Source organism: Meriones unguiculatus, chromosome 1, assembly GCF_030254825.1.
Source record: "Meriones unguiculatus strain TT.TT164.6M chromosome 1, Bangor_MerUng_6.1, whole genome shotgun sequence".
Lineage (NCBI taxonomy): Eukaryota > Metazoa > Chordata > Mammalia > Rodentia > Muridae > Meriones > Meriones unguiculatus.
In genome coordinates this window covers 50,170,167-50,186,161 of record NC_083349.1, presented here as the reverse complement: position 1 = coordinate 50,186,161, position 15,995 = coordinate 50,170,167, and the positions used below count along the sequence as shown (strand labels likewise).

The 15,995-nt window shown below is 45.3% G+C and overlaps 2 protein-coding genes across 3 annotated transcripts in view; both read left to right on the top strand.

The window, feature by feature from the left end:
• Lipa (lipase A, lysosomal acid type) overlaps positions 1–3,738 on the top strand; it is a 37,489-nt gene extending 33,751 nt beyond the window's left edge. For both annotated transcript variants that reach the window (XM_021662691.2, XM_021662692.2), the window contains exons 9-10: positions 786–857; positions 1,672–3,738. In XM_021662691.2, coding sequence (XP_021518366.1) covers positions 786–857; positions 1,672–1,905 — 306 coding nt within the window. In that variant the 3' untranslated portion in view covers positions 1,906–3,738. The remainder of the gene's footprint in view (positions 1–785; positions 858–1,671) is intronic.
• Positions 3,739–12,340: 8,602 nt separating this feature from the next.
• On the top strand, positions 12,341–14,527 carry Ch25h (cholesterol 25-hydroxylase). Its single transcript, XM_021662694.2, has one exon. The coding sequence runs from the start codon at positions 13,179–13,181 to the stop codon at positions 14,073–14,075; it is 897 nt and encodes a 298-aa protein (XP_021518369.1). The 5' UTR covers positions 12,341–13,178; the 3' UTR covers positions 14,076–14,527.
• The last annotated feature ends 1,468 nt before the right edge of the window (positions 14,528–15,995 follow it).

Sequence of the window (15,995 nt, the reverse complement as noted above, 5' to 3'; positions counted from 1 at the left end):
AGAACCCATGATGTGAGGTATATGCCTTTAATCCCAGTGCTAGGGATGGGGAGACAAGAACAAAATCTCTGGGGCTCACTCACCAGCCAGTCTAGCCCATCAGTGATGTTCAGGCTCAGAGAGACCCTGTGTCAAAAGCGAGATGGAGAGAGACTGATGAAGATACCCCAAATCAACCTCTGGCCTCTACACATATAAAAGCAAATGCATGCGTGCACATGTATACTCTCACAAAATCTAAACAATTAATGCATGTTGATAAGTAGGATAAACAAAAAGCATAGCCATACATTTGTACAGTCGAGCATCTCTTAAGGAGAGGTATACATTTTGGGTAATGTGTGGCTAACTAATTTTATTGTTGTTTGAGCATCATAGAGCACACTGAGTGCAAACTGTGATAGTTACAGTGTCACTTGGTTAGTTACAATGTGACACAGCCTTACTTGCTCAGAGTCCAAAAAGTCAGTACTCATGACAATCTCCAAGTAAAATTGCTAACTCTAGTGGAAAACATCCACACAGAAAAAGTTCACCTCATTGGGGTCACTCTTCTGGTCATAGCTGTTTTTCCAACCATTCAGTCAGGAATTCAGTCCTGTGGTAAAGGAAATCATAGCACTGTTTTAATTTTACCTTAGGTAATTATTTGGAAATGATAAGTAGACCTGTGTTAGGATATAACTTGACTTCTGATGACCTGATTGGCTCTAGCAACCTCTGATATTATCTCAAACTTCAGTGCCCGCTAACTTTTTCCCCCCTCCAAATTTTATTATTTTTAGATTATTAAACACAACCAGTTTCAAGCTTTTGACTGGGGAAGCAGTGACAAGAATCATTTTCATTACAACCAGGTAAAACTTTCAATTAAAACGGGCTTTGAAAACTCACCAAAGAAGCCAGCCTTGGCTTTCAGAACTCAGTTGGGCTCAGCTGCCGGGGGAATATTCTTGGTAGAATTGCCTAGACAGGGTGTTTTCCCTCAGCCCACACAGACCTTTCCAGATCTCTCAGTGGTGGTATGGTCCAGATTTCCTGTCCGCATCCTTTCTGGCTGTAGATAAGGGGTCACTGGGATTCAGTAGGATCATAAGCATGCTCCTCAGAACCGAGGAACCCCTAGAATGTTGCCAGTTTGCTAGGGGTGAGAGCCCTGACATATTACATGGCTTACGCCTTTTCTTCTCTGTGCAAATATTATTTCCAGTTTTTGAGCACTGAGTTCCTTAAAGTATGAGAACCTCCCTCTCTGCTTTTCTTCATTCTTGAGATAACCCTTGTCTGTGGCTTAATTGAGCCATGGAGGATGTGTGTGGCTTCTCTTGCATTCAGAGGACCTGAAGGAGGACCTGACCCCCCAGGCCTAACTGCTCTGCCTTGACCTCTGGGGAAAACTGACCCTCACTGGAGATTAAGTGGTCCCTCCAGTGCAGCAAAAGGAAGCATGTCCACAGCTCCAATTCTCCTTGTAATGGCTACCTGAAAAACATAATGAGAGCACTTCTCAAACATGTTTCTTTTTGTTTTGTGTTTCTTTTATGTTTCATATCAGACTTACTAGACATTTGTTTTTCAGTAGAGAGTGCATTAATTACAATTTTAAAAAAATGTTAACAGGAACAGTTGCAAAGCTTTTTATGATTCTTTTTTTTTTTTTTTTTCTTGTAGAGCAGTCCACCCACTTACGCCATGAAGGACATGACTGTGCCCACTGCTTTGTGGAGTGGAGGCCAGGACTGGCTGGCAGACACCAGTGACATCAATATCTTACTGGCTGAGATCCCCAGCTTGATCTACCACAAGCACATTCCCGATTGGAACCATCTGGATTTTCTCTGGGGTTTGGATGCCCCCTGGAGGTTGTACGATGAAATAATCAGTCTAATGAGAAAATACCAGTGAATGCCAAACTTTGCCATATACACACACCCTCCAGTAGGGGGAGAAAGATATTTGCTTAATTTCTGTAAAATACTTGTGTTTTCCTTCGCCTAGATCTTTTATATTTTTTTATATGCACGAAAATGATGACTTTGAAGATGCCCATTGCCCTCTGATTAGTGAGAAGCACGATTGCTGTCTCATGCCTAATTGTGACTAAGGAACAACTAACAAACCGGCCTCACAACCCGTGATGCCTTTCTAAGTGTTTAGAAAGTATGAGTGACACGTGAAAAAAAAATCATTTTGTTTACTTTTTACAATTGTTTTTGGTGTGCACACGGGCTGTACTTATACATGGGTATGTGTGTGCTGGCCAGACCTGCCTCATGTGGCGGTAAAGGCTAGTATCAAGATGTCTTCCTCAGTCACCGTCCACCTTCTGTTTTGGGACAGGGTCTGTCACTGAACCTGGAGCTCACCATTTCAGCTAGACTGGCTGGCCTGTGGGCCTCTGGGATCTGCCTGCCTCTACCCTTCCCCTCACCAATGCTGGGGTTATAGCACGTGATGCCCCACCCAGCATTTTCACACTGACTCTAGGGACAGGAACTCCAGTTCCCATACTCATATATCCAGCACTTTCCCCACGGAACCGTCTTTTCAACCCCTTGGCAATTTAAAAGCCTCTCGACAACCTTTCCATCCCCACCCAACACATGTGAACACATCACAGGACGCGTCTCGTCAAGCTATCGTTCGGTAACAAAAATAAATGTCAAAGACTTGAGCGCACTGTGAAAGGGTCTTGTGAGCTTGACACGGCAGTGCAAACCTGCAAATTCAGGTACTTGTGAAACTGAGGCAGGAAGGCTGCTGCTAGATTTAGGGCTCATCGGGAGAGTGAGACTTTGTCTCAAGAAAACCAAAGACAAAGGAAGCAAACAAACAAAAGAACAGAAAACAAACAAAACACCCCAAAGTACTCGGTTCTCACCTCTTTTTCTTAGAGGTCTTGAGGTCTTTCTAGCCCAGTGTTCCTGTATATGCCCATTCAAACAACATTTTTCAAGGTTTTTTTTTCATGTTTTTTTCTTTTTCTTTTTAATGCACTAGCTATCTAGTCAAATCCAGTGTTATCCTGTGTTCCTAGCTTCTCCAGGAATAAATTTTCTCTCTTTCGTTTTATGAGACCTCAATAACAAGCGTTTAGCAAAAAATATTCAGGTTTTCCAGGCTAAACCTCCAAGCTCCCCAAAAGCCTAGATTCTTGAAAAGCAGTTTGCACTGATTAAAAAGGAAAAAAAAATCTGTTGTAAATACCTTGGAGATTGATTCAATCCGCTGTGTTTGCTCTCTGTGTGTAGTCGGATTGCCTGTCTGTTCTGTGGGCCACCAGGTCGCTTTCTGTGAAGACAGGTTCCGTGGAGGGGGGGGGACAGACGCCTAGTTTTCCAGAAGTGAACGTGGCTGCAATGACAGCACCTGTGCCAAAGCTGGCTGCCCTGTGGCAAGCGTCCTGATTCAGTTTTCACACAAATGAACCTTTATAGTTCAGCTCAGGAATTTAGCTTTGAGAACCAGTGTCGTGCTCACTGTATTCCAGTGGTTCTGCCCGCGTGAAGGAAGCCCACGCTCGTCTGTCTTGCTTGTAAGATGTCTCTGGTGTCAGCTGGGCAGTTGATAAGTTTTCTGACCTTGTCACTTTAGATGCAGCAATATGACTTGATATTGGCTCATACGTGTAGGCAGAAGGAATACAACTTTGTAACAGTTTAAAGGTTCCTAATTAACTTTTCAATAAAGCTCAGCCTCACAGGCCTGAATGGTTGTGTGGTGGCATTTGCTTTTTAATGGGTAGCCTATACTTTTTCTTTTGGTAGGACACGGGATTTTTCTTTCTCTGCTCTCACCCCTACCCTTGGAAACCTCACTTACACAGTCCATGAACAATTTGAAGGAACAGAAAGGGATCCAGAGCTGGGGCTGGTGGCATTGTCCATGTTAGTGAGCCTCTGAGTTCAGACCAGGCGATGATGAAGCCCTTTTCCAGGCAGTGTTAGTCGCTGGTAGAACCTTGGACTATCTATCACTTCCTTCCTTGAACAAATGAGGCAAATAAGGCCGACAGAGACAGTTCATGCCTTAGTGACTCCAAAAAAAAAAAAAAAAAAAAAAAAAAAAAACCACATCAGCGGGCTCAAACTCCTCTGTACGGGGAACATACCTTGAATGATTAGAGTCCAACAGAGCCTTCATTATAGTGACAATATGTGGACTGATGCAATGGGTTGGTACATGCTTTCGTTCAGATCGATGAAGGAGAAAAAGTAGGTAGGCCCAAGGACTGGCACAACCTCCTCCATGTGGTTTTTCCTGGCAGCCTCAGAAAGGACTGAAGTACCGAAAGCCTCCATAGGGGTCACCCTCCTTCCTGGGCACAGGACCCCTGGGACCCCTGCTTTCTCATTTGATCAAGGCAAACTGGCTTTGCCAAAGGAGCACCGAGCTGAAAGAAAGGGGCGGCAAGCTGGAATTCCTAGCTGTCATTTCCCCCAGGAAGTGTGGCGAGCCGGCTGGACAGTGCCGTGAGTGACTTGTTTCTCCAGCGGCAGTGGCTGTTAGAGGGCCTCCTCGGTGTCCTCGGGAGCGTGTGGAGAGCCCCGTTCCTCCTGGTGCCCAGCGGGTGCCCAGCGGTGCTTCCCACGGTGAATTCTTTTTCTGTCTTCCTTTCAGGCTTTGCCCTGGGAACTTTTCCCTAGGGAAGTGGGTGGATGAGTCTCCAGGTGCAGAAAGCACACAGCTGCGCCTGCCACGCTGGCTTTCACCTGCTCTCTTCCATTTATGGTCTCCTGTCCTGGACACAGAGCCCCTCCCCAGCCCCCACCCAGGGCAAGGGATCAGTTTCCCATACTCTAGGCACTCCACTCCTGAACTGCCTTTCCACCCTTCTTTGTGGTCACACTAACTTAGTTTATCTCGGTATCTGTGAGTTGCGACTCCTGCAGAAGTCCTCTGACAGTTTGGGGGTGGGTCTCCCTGGGGTCTTTTCAACTGGCTTTAGCAAGTCCTGTGTTGAGCTGAATGTGAAGATCTCTACACGCCTGCAGCCTATAGAGTGGGAAAGTAAATATTCGGCCTCCTTGGGATTCTTGCCCTGAAGCCATTTGGCTGAGGTCAAGTGTCTTTTCACCTGTCTACTTGAGGTCCTTCTCTAAGGTGTATTTTTCTGAGGAAATAAATGAAGAATGAAGAGTGAAAGGGGAGGAAAAAAATCAGTTTTTTTTTTTTGTTACAATGGAGAATGAAGGAGGGAAAAATATTACTGTTTTCATCACAATGGGGAATGAAGAAGGGGGAGAATCATTTTTTTTGTCATCACAATGGAAAATGGAGGAGGGGAGAAATCACTGTTTTCAACCCCACAAGAGGGCGCTCTTCACTTTGCTTGTAAATCTTGCCAGCCACCATACCCCACACTTGGTTTTGTTCTGTTTTGTTTTGAGGTTCTCACTATCCCCAGGCTGGCCTGGTATTTGCAGTCCTCCTGTCTCTTTCTGAATGCTGCGTCACCAAACCCAGCTCCCACAACAGCTTTTAAAGAAAGCTTTCTCCAGGGCTTCCTCTTCAGAACTTTCCAAAATCTTCATAGTAATGGGTGGGGCTGTGGCTGTGGTAATTTCTATCCAGGATAATGACTAGTTTTTAATATAATGAAAAGCATCTGAAAATGTTGTTAAGGAATGGCTGTCCACCCAAATAAACACTGGATGTGGGCAGTGGTTGGATAGGAAGCAGAGAAGGCTTTAACTGCAGATGCACATGACTACACATGCTGGAGAGGATGTGGAGAAAGGGGAGCCCTCCTCCACTGCTGGTGGGAACACAAACTTGTACAACCACTTTGGAAATCAATCTGGTGAGCCCTTAGAAAATTGGGAACAGCTCTACCTCAAGACCCAGCTAACCACTCCTGGGCATATATCTGAAAGATGCTCCACCATACAAGAAGGATATTTTGCTCAGCTATGTTCAGAGCGCCTTCATTCATAATAGCCAGAAACTGGAAACAACCTAGATGTCCCTCAACTGAAGAATGGATAAAGAAACTGTGGTACATCTACATAATGGAATACTATTCCGCTATTAAAAACAAGGAAATCATGGAAATTTGCAGGTAAATGGATGGATCTGGAAAAGATCATTCTGAGTGAGGTAAACCAGACTCAGAAAGACACATATAATATATACTCATTTATAAGCAGATATTAGCCATACAAACAGGATAACCATACTACAATCCACAGACTCAAGAAGCTAAATAACAAGGAGGACCTGAGGGAGGACGCTTAATTCTTATTCAGAGGGGCAAATAGAAGAGTCACCATAAGTGATTGAAGAGAGGGAACAGAGTGGGAGCCTTCTATAGATGTGCTTTGGAAAAACCCCACCCAGCAGGGGATCAAAGTAGATGCTGAGACAGCCAAACTTTGGGCAGAGTGCAGGGAGTCTTATGGAAAAGTAGGGGCATAGAAAGACCTGGAGAGGACAGGCCCTCCATCAGAAGCCCAACAGAGCCGACAAATCTGGGCCTGGGGTCGGGGCCTGCAGAGACTGATGCATCAACCGAGGACCATGCATGCAGAGGACCCAGACCTTTATTCAGGTGTAGAAGACAGGCAACTCAGTCTCCATGTAGGTCACCTCGTAAGGGGAGCAGGGGCTGCCTTTGACGTGAACTTGGTTGCCTGCTCTTTGATCACTCTCTCTGGGTGAGGTGGACTTGCCAGGCCCCAGAGAAAGAGGGTGCGTCTAGTCCTAAAGAGATACATAGTCTAGGGTAAGGGAGGAGGCTCCCTCTTCTTGAGGACTAGGGGACATGGATAGGGGGAAGAGGGAGAGAGGATGGGAACAGGAGGAGACGAGGGAAGGGTCTGTGATCAAGATGTAAAATGAATAAATTAAAAACATATTAAATAAAAAAAGAAGTGTCAATGTTTATTGATTTCATTGTCAAATAATGAAAATTATTTTGCGTTTGTGACCACTAAATATGTTGATTTAATAATTAAGACATTTAAACGGACAGTAACTTGACGTTTAGTCATTTTAAAGAATGCTTTGTGTTTATTGTGTGCCTGAGTGTTTTGCTTGCATGAACGTTAAGAGTTCAGTGCCTGAGGTGTCCAGGAGAGGGCGTCGGGTACTGTGCAGCTGGAGTTGCAGGCAGTAGCAAGTTGTGATGTGAGTGCAGGAGTCTGAGTCCTGTGTGAACAGGCGTCCTCTTCAAGAGCAGCCATCTCTCTAGCCCCTAGCACTTATTCTCTAATATACTGAGAGATTTTAAGACCAAAAGTCCCTCAGTCATCATTCAACAGTATTTGCTACATTGTGTTTGGTGCAGATTTCAAGTCTAATTCCAAACTAGCCAAGTGAAACCTTTTGTGGCAGTTACATTATAAAAAGGCGCTTTTCATGTTTTAAAGTATGTGTTCTGGGGTTTTAAAGCCTTCTCCCAAAGCTTTGATCACTGTGGCAACTTATTTGATGGGGGAGAAGTAGGGGGTTGGTGACATTTGCTTTCTTTATAGGCATGGCATGCCTTTTTGATTAGGAACAACTTTCTGCTTCAGAGAGGCCAGTGATAGTTCCAACAGTACAGACAGTACTGACTTATACACCACATGATAGACAGAAACTGTGTGCATCCCTGTCTGGGTTAGAAGGCATGTCGAGGGAGGTCTGGGGATGTGCAGGGAGAGCTAACATCTATCAGATTCTTCACTAGTATCTCCCTCTAATGTTTATCAAGCTAGTTAATGGCCCCTGAATCTTTCGAAAAATCACTACCAAAAAAAAAAAAAAAAAAAAAAAAAAGCAGCTGCAATGTTCTATTTGAGAGTAACCCTTGCTAAGAACTGAGGCTGAATTTAACTTTTGGCTCAGTTGTAATTTACTCTTTAGCTCTAGTTGTTCTGGACATATCTGAGACTGAATCTTTAATCCTTCATCTCTGAAATGTGAGGTCTTAGTGTGATCTTTGAAATCCTTTCATCTCTTCGGGTTTTGCTGCTGACCTCTGATTTGGAAGAAGAGCTGTTTCAGTCAGGTAGGTGTCCAAATCATCCCACTTCGAGGGAAAAAAAAAAAAAACCTCACCAAACTCATTTTAGAAGAGAGTATACAGTTAGAGACAGATTTTGCTAGCTACATGCTTTATTGGTGGGGCCTGCCCAAAGACTTTTGGTTAGTTGGTACCGAACAGCTTTGAGACTGAGTTAATTGTGTCTGGACTCTGAGATAACTACAGGGGCAAGGATTATTAACTTTGAAGGCAGTCAGAGGAATCAGACCAGGATGAAAATGGTGAAGAGGAAGTCTTAATCAAATGGAAAAGTACAAGTCATAGTGTGGCCAAAGTTCTGATGTCATGAGAAATCAAGTGGGCAAATGCCCCTGAATATCAGACCCAAACTGCATCTACTGGTGTTCACATTAAATTCAGAAAAATTAATAAATATATAAATACAGAAACCTATTTCTTCAAATAGGTTGACAAACCTATTTCTTCAAACCTATTATCTTCAAATTTGAATTGATATCTTCTAAAATGAATGTTTTGTATCTTTTTGACATTTTTTTTACATTCAGGATACTATGTTTAGGATGGGAGGGAGTTGATGGTTAGTGATAAAATGAATGCAGGTCCCGCTGTAGTTCACATGAAGATAGGAGAGTAATAGGAGAGAGGGTAAGTGAGAGAGAAGAGTGAACAACACAGAGGAGAGAGACTGTGCACAAGAGAGACTAAAAGTCAGACACAGAGAGAGGCGAGACAGAGAGACAAAGAGACAGAGACACACACAGAGAGATTTGGTTTCATGGAAATAAATTCTAGGATCCTTACGGTAAAGACTCACTTAGAAAGTATAACGTTTTTGAGCCTGAAGAAAGTCCATGAGGCACAGGCTTGGTAAATTACAGAAGACTCTTCATTTCAACTAAGGCCATACATGACTTAACTTTGTTTTGGTTCATTAAGTTCTGTTTAGTCACGTGGTATATTGTACCTGCTTCTTTGGCATCAAGCTGGGGAGCCTTTAACCAAGGAACTCCTTGAGATGGTTGCATCTCTGTTTTGGACACAATACTTGTCCCTTGAGCATCACGTGCAGGGAGTGCAGGAGGACAGCTGTTCTTCAGCATGCATTGAGGGGCAGGGGCAAGAGGACAGGGCATCCTGAAGGCCTGGCTTTACAGGGTTTGATGCCATATGCATGGGGAGACCAATAAGGGCAGAATCTCTGAAATAGCATGAACGCGAGTTGGTTTGGGTTGGAAGCACAAAGTCTTGGCAGCACAGACAACAGTTAAATACAAATCAGGCAGTACCACCCTTTTGTAGTATGGAAGCAGACCCAACACATCCAGGCATGAAAATGAGAGCAGAGGCAAAGAACAGTGTGTGCCTGCGGGAAGCCTGGGTAAGGTTGGTGAGCAGGACATATTTGGAACTGTGGTATCATGAGTTCTGATGGTCCCTTTGAAGTCCTGAATGGCCCGAATTAAAGAAGTTGTTTTTCCTTTTTTCTTTTCTTTTCTTCTTTTCCCCTTTAAATCAACAGACCTCAAACCTTCCTCTCTTCGCTGGGATGTGCCATCAAGGGAAGGACCACATTTATCAGGGAGGAGAAGGAAGAAAGTTCCTAAGTTGCCCTAGAAGTGAGGGTGGAAACAGCTAGGCTTGTAAGAGGAGTTAAGGAGTCTGTTATCTTCTAACTGGAAAAAAAAACCCATTAACAGGGAGGCCAGTCCTGTCCCCATCCCCTCCTACTCCCCCTCCCAGCTGTTTTGCTACTGTTAGCCACCAGGGAAGCTCAAAGCTACTTCTTAATTCTGTCTCATCAATGGCAGCTATACCAACAAAACCTAGTTAGGTTCCCCTAACACACTGGAGCTTTTTCTTATTCCTTCTCTCTCTCTCTCTCTCTCTATCTCTCTCTCTCTCTCTCTTTCTTCTTTCTTTCTTCCTTCTTTCTTTCTTTCTTCTTTCCTCCCTTCCTTCCTTCATTTTCTTTCTTCCTTCCTTCCTTCCTTCCTTTTCTTTCTTTTTTATTTTTTGAAGATTTTAATTAGTTTATAGTTTTTAAAAAGTATTAGCATGCAGGGCATTAGATATTATTGTGCTGTTTTCTAACAAAGGATATTTAAGTACATTCTCTTTTCCTCTCATCTCCCCCATTTCTTTATCTCCCTTAAATCTGCCTTGCAACCTTCCCCAGTCTCTTTTCTGGTTTTAAATCACATATGTCCTTTTGGGCTCCACACTCTCCTCAGCAGCTCTTTTTTTTTTTTTTACCCTCTTCTGGGCCCCTTTCTAAGGTTTGAGGCTTTACTTCCATTTCTGTACATACACCATACATTACAAAGTCGGACCCATATATGAGGGAAAACGTGGTTGTCATCTACTGACTTTGTGTCACCTTGTTTAATGTTATACTTTCCAGGTCTATCCATACTCCTGCGGTTTCCATAATTTAAGTTTTCTTTACTGCTAAGTCAAATTCCATCGTGTGCATATACATGGCATTTTTGTCACTCATGGTGATGAGCATCCGGGTTGGTTTCATTTCTTTGCTACTGTGAATAAGGCAGCAATGACCATGGATGGACAGGAATCTGTGGAAGTGTTAGAAAAATACTACACCTTCCTAGTGAGAAATTACTCTATACATGTAGAAATGAAGGAAGAACTTTTATAGCACTCGTCTGGCTGGACTAGCCCCCTAGCAAGAGCCAGCCTACAAGAGAAGATTTTGTTAGCTTATAAATGCTTAGACATATGCATTTTACATACACCGTCATCCTTAAATCTCTTTCAGGTTTGGCCTCAGTTTACACTTTGAACAATTTAAACAGAGGCAAGAGACTGCAGGTCTGGCTGTTGAGACAGATAGGAGATTTGCACAGTGAAGGTATTACATATTGTCAGAATTATTTTAAGCATGCCAGTATTATTCAAATAGGTGGTATCAAGGTTCATCTGCCCACCTGACAGAATTATGATTTTTCTTGATAAGCGTATAGAGGACTTAATGGCAGACTGAAGCTTAATGGTGGTGTGTCTCTCCACCACCCACCACAAGCTGTCCTTTAGAGGCAGGTCTGTCTTTGAAATGGGAATCAGAGCTTAATGGCTGGTCGGTCATAAGTCAGCCAGCTTCACCCTTTGTCGTGGGAGCAGCTGGTCAGTACTGGTGAGTGAAGGCTTATATTCTAGCATCCTAAGCCTTTCTTATCTTGAGAAGGTCTGGTTAGCAGACTACTTATCTTGGGGGTATTTTGAAGGCAGCTCTCCTTTAGGTAAATTCCGCTTGAGTGACTCAAGGCTTCCTACACAAATCCTTTGTAACAGCGGTTCTATCACATTGTGTTTCCTTTACATCAGTTACATCATCGAGAAACTGAGTCCCTGAGTATACAGCCAGGAGTGCATAGCTGAGCTATATGGTTGTTTTGTTTTGAGACGACTCCACGCTGATTTCCATAATGACTGTAATAGGCCATATACAATTATTTTTCATTTGATTGATTTATGTTTTTGAAGCTGCTATATGGTCAAAAGCTACAGTTTAGGGGCCTTGGAGAAAGACTGAAGAATGTGCGTATTCCTCTGTCGGTGGTAATTCTGGGATACCTACTAAACGGGAAGTCTGAATTATGAACTTACTAGCGTGTATGTACACCATATATATTTTTTTCTTTATTATATATTTCTATATTATTTTTCTTTCTTATTTTATTCTTTATTATGTCAGGCCCATTTATTGTTCTGTATTTTTACAATGTGTTTGTTCCTTATAACATATCCTTTTATCTTTTTCTAAATAGTCTTACTTGAATTTAATTTCACACATCTTAGCTGTTACCTGTGAAGTACAAAGCTAAAATGCTATGTCTTCTTTCCTTTGTCTGTGTGTGCTAAGCCCTGAGACTGAAAGCTGTGAAGCACAGTAATGGGAACACTGCCTCCTTTCCCAGCAGGCTCTTGAGGAATGTGAACTCACAAGAAACACTCCGAGCTGGTGCCTGGCAGGGAGTGGGCAGGGGTTAACAACCTGCTTTTTTCCAGGGCTTACAGCAGGCTTTTAGGGGTCGCTATCGCTGTTTCCTTTGGAAAATAACAAGAAAACACAAACTTGCATAAGACTGTGTCAGCTTCCAGCAGAGAAGGGCTGCCTTAAGGACGCAAATAACAAAAAGGAGACCGTGGGGGAATGAGCCTTGGTTTTACTCTGGGGTCTCTTGTGCCACGTGTCAGCCCCCTAGGGCAAAAGGAGGGGCTGATTTCTGTTCTGGGTTTCCTGCAGAGTCTCACAGGACATAGTACTGACCTCCTGTGCTCAGTTCCTGGCCCCACAGTTCCAGTGTCCGAGAGGGTGTTCAGAGGTTGAGCAGTAGGGAGAAAATAGAGGGCTGATAAAAAGTCGGAGCCTAAAGGAACCCTAAGGAAACGGCAGGGGAGATGGGATTTCTCGCGCCATCACTCCTGCCTCCCGATCACCCCTTCCACCGGGCTCTGAGGTGCCTTGGCCCCGTCCAGTGACTGTTGGTGGGCGTGGAGCCCAGCATCCTCCATTCTCCACCCCAGAGCGAAGGCCGCCAGTCTCTCCAGACTGCCCTCTTGCAGGACCTGGTTCCTGCTCAGGGCCCTGCGGCTTCAAGGGTCGCGGAGGGCAGTCCGCGCCAACCGCCTGCGAGCCAGGCTGCTCCTCTCCCGAGCCTTAGCGGAGGATGCCGGGTTCCCTGTCCGTGAGGAAGTCGATCCGGACTGTGGGGTGAGATGTGCCCATCCGAAAGATCTGCAAGAGGTAGGACGTGAGCAGTCACAAACGGGCATTTTACAACTCAGGGAATTCTGCTCTGGTTGCGAAACGGCACTTTCTGGCGGCGAGGAGCACGTTGATAGAGGTGATGGCGGGTGAACTGTGCCAAGGCAGACTCTCTCACTCAGGAGTCAGCAGTGTGTCAGCTCAAGAGTGGGGTAACAAATCTTCACGCCTGGGCTTTACCGGCCGCTGCCTGCACTAAGAGGCGATATTCGATGCAGCTGTGAACCAGGACAGAGAGGGAGAGAGCAAGCAAACGCACCGTTCGGGTTATTTAAGCGAGATTCTGCAGATGGGATGGGAGGGGAGGAAGGCTGACATCACCGGGGGCGGGGCCGCGGCCCAAAGTTAAAGTCGGCGGCGTGACTGACTGGGGAGACAGCAAGTTTGGGGCACAGCGTCGCCATGGGCTGCCACAACGTTTCGGAGCTCCGGGACCTGGGCTGCTCCAGCCAGCTGCTTCTGCAGCCGCTCTGGGACGCCATGAGGAGCAGGGAGGCGTTCGCTCGCTCACCCCTTTTCCCCGTCATCTTCTCGATGGTCACCTACGTGGGCTTCTGCCTGCCGTTCGTGGTGCTGGACCTGCTGTGCCCCTGGCTGCCCATCCTGCGACGCTACAAGATCCACCCCGACTTCTCGCCGTCGGCGAGGCAGCTGCTGCCCTGCCTGGGGCTGACCCTCTCCCAGCACCTGCTGGTGGTGTTCCCGGTGACGCTGCTGCACTGGGCGCGCAGTCCCGCGCTCCTGCCGCGGGAGGCCCCCGAGCTCTCCCAGCTGCTGAGCCACGTCCTCATCTGCTTGCTGCTCTTCGACACCGAGGTCTTCGCCTGGCACCGGCTGCAGCATAAGGTGCCGTGGCTGTACCGCACCTTCCACAAGGTGCATCACCAGAACGCGTCCTCCTTCGCGCTGGCCACGCAGTACATGAGCGTCTGGGAGCTGCTTTCCCTGACCTTCTTCGACGTGCTGAACGTCGCGGTGCTTCGGTGTCACCCACTCACCGTCCTCGTCTTTCACGTGGTCAACATCTGGCTGTCGGTGGAGGATCACTCAGGCTACGACTTCCCGTGGTCCACGCACAGACTCGTGCCCTTCGGCTGGTACGGGGGCGTGGCTCACCACGACCTGCACCACTCTCAGTTTAACTGCAACTTTGCTCCTTACTTCACACACTGGGACAAAATGCTGGGGACCCTGCGGTCCGCGCCCCTGCCAGCGCGCTCCTGTGCCTGTGGTGGGCGCTACCTGGACTCCGGAGAGCTGTGCCCTTCACACTTGAACCAGGAGAAGAAACAGACTTGAGTTGTTTTTTTTCAGAAGTTAGTAAGTTTTTGAACATTGAACACTACTATAAAATCGAGTGTGTTTCTGCAATATGACAAAAATAATTTATATAATGCTTGTATATCAATTTAATTGTAGTCTTGGTGTCAAATTTCAACTCACTCCAGTGTCATTGACTTGTGGACACAGGTTAGACATTCAGCGTGGTGTACTTGAATCGTTATGATACCTAGAAAGATTTGTTTGTAGAACCAAGACTTTCCTACGTATGAAATTGCACTGGAACTGGGCTAAACACACATGTTGATGAAAAACCTGATTTCTGACTCTTTAAATGAGCAAACCTGTTCCTGCTGGGCAGTGACCAAGGTTATAGTATATTTTTTCTATGTGTTGAATGAAATGATATATTTATACTGACAGAATTTTTATTTGCATTTTAAAAATAAAAAGCACATGTGCTAAACAAACGCTGGCTCCTGCTGGACCTGATAGATAAAAGCTAAAAAGGATGGGGGAGGGGTCTGGGCTGCCTAGAATTCTTTGAAGCATCTCTCAGTTCTGCCATGGGAAGAGGAATCTGGTGTGTGTGTGTGTGGGGAGGGTGAAGGAAGGGAAGGGTATAGGGAAGAAGGCTGACTGACTTTGGTTCAGAACGCCTTTGGGCTGATTTTGACATAAGACACACATGATAGATTCTGTATATTATTTTTATGGGAGATTAACACCAGTCACTGAACTGGTGGAGTGGTGTGTACAGAGCAATTTAGAAACACAGCCTCAGAGTAATGCCTTGCTATCAGCAAACTTGACCGGTGAAATTTGTGCATTCGAGTAAGTTCCGTTTTTAAAGCAGTGTCCAGTCTTAGCTACAACTGACCCTTCAAAGGCTGTCCTTGCAGCCTGGAAGTGTTTGTATAGTTTATTTTCTTAATGAAGACACACATGCAAAATATATAGCCCCTTTTAAGCCAAGGGGGAGAATACATTTCAGTGTTAGACCCCCTGTTTTGTCAACTGTAAAAGAAGACGGTAGAATGCATGTGAAAATCAATATCAAGATAAAAAAGAAGGGGGAGCTGGGTGCCGAATAATACGGATTATTGGGCATGTAGATGTTGTCATCAAACATCTCACCTACCTGCAGGTTGGTACTCTGATGTTAAATTGAGGGCATAGTTCACAAAGTCTAAAGCTAAAGAAAGATGTCGGAAGTCTATAACTTTGTATGTAATCGTGGCTCATCGTATATGAACCCAAATGCTTTTATTTAGAGGTTGACAAAAACCATCTAAAGATCTGCTCTCCATTGTCTGTCGGAGGAGATTCCTGGGAAATATCTTTAAATCTTTTAAGCATTTACTTCCTAATGTAGCTGCGGTGTGCTGATTTTCTCATGCTGGCTCAGATGACTTTTCCTGGCTTCTGAAGTGAAGTCTGCAAGTGTACCAGGCTGGGACATAAAGATCTGACTTAATTATAAAACGTGACCTTCCCGGAAAGAGGAAGAGGCTTCCAGGCGGAAAGCCGTGAGCTAGACATGCACCATCACTTTGGTCATGTGCACAGTGAATGAGGAAAGACAGTGAATGGGGAAAGACAATAATAAACACGAACGCCCAGTGTTTGTCCTCCTCCCAAGGGTTCAGCCCGCAGGTGAGAACAGGGCATCCAGGCTGAGGGGTTGAGAGGCTTGGAGTTATCACACAGACCCTGGAAAGAGAGAGCACATTATTTAGCTTTGGGTGACTGGTCAGGTTCCTGCACACCGCAGAGCCTGCCACTGGTGCAGCTGTTACTACTGTGAAGGGCTCCAGGCACCCGAAGCCACACAGGTGGCAAAATAACAATTTGTTTCAGCTTAGGGTCAGAGTCTGTAACAAAGTTTCATGTCATCTTGCCCCATAAGGGTAATGAGAGGAGGCAACTGTACAAGTG

Bases quoted from the DNA above. Each gene is read 5' to 3' on its own strand.
- Ch25h (XM_021662694.2), top strand. From the start codon at position 13,179: ATGGGCTGCCACAACGTTTCGGAGCTCCGGGACCTGGGCTGCTCCAGC.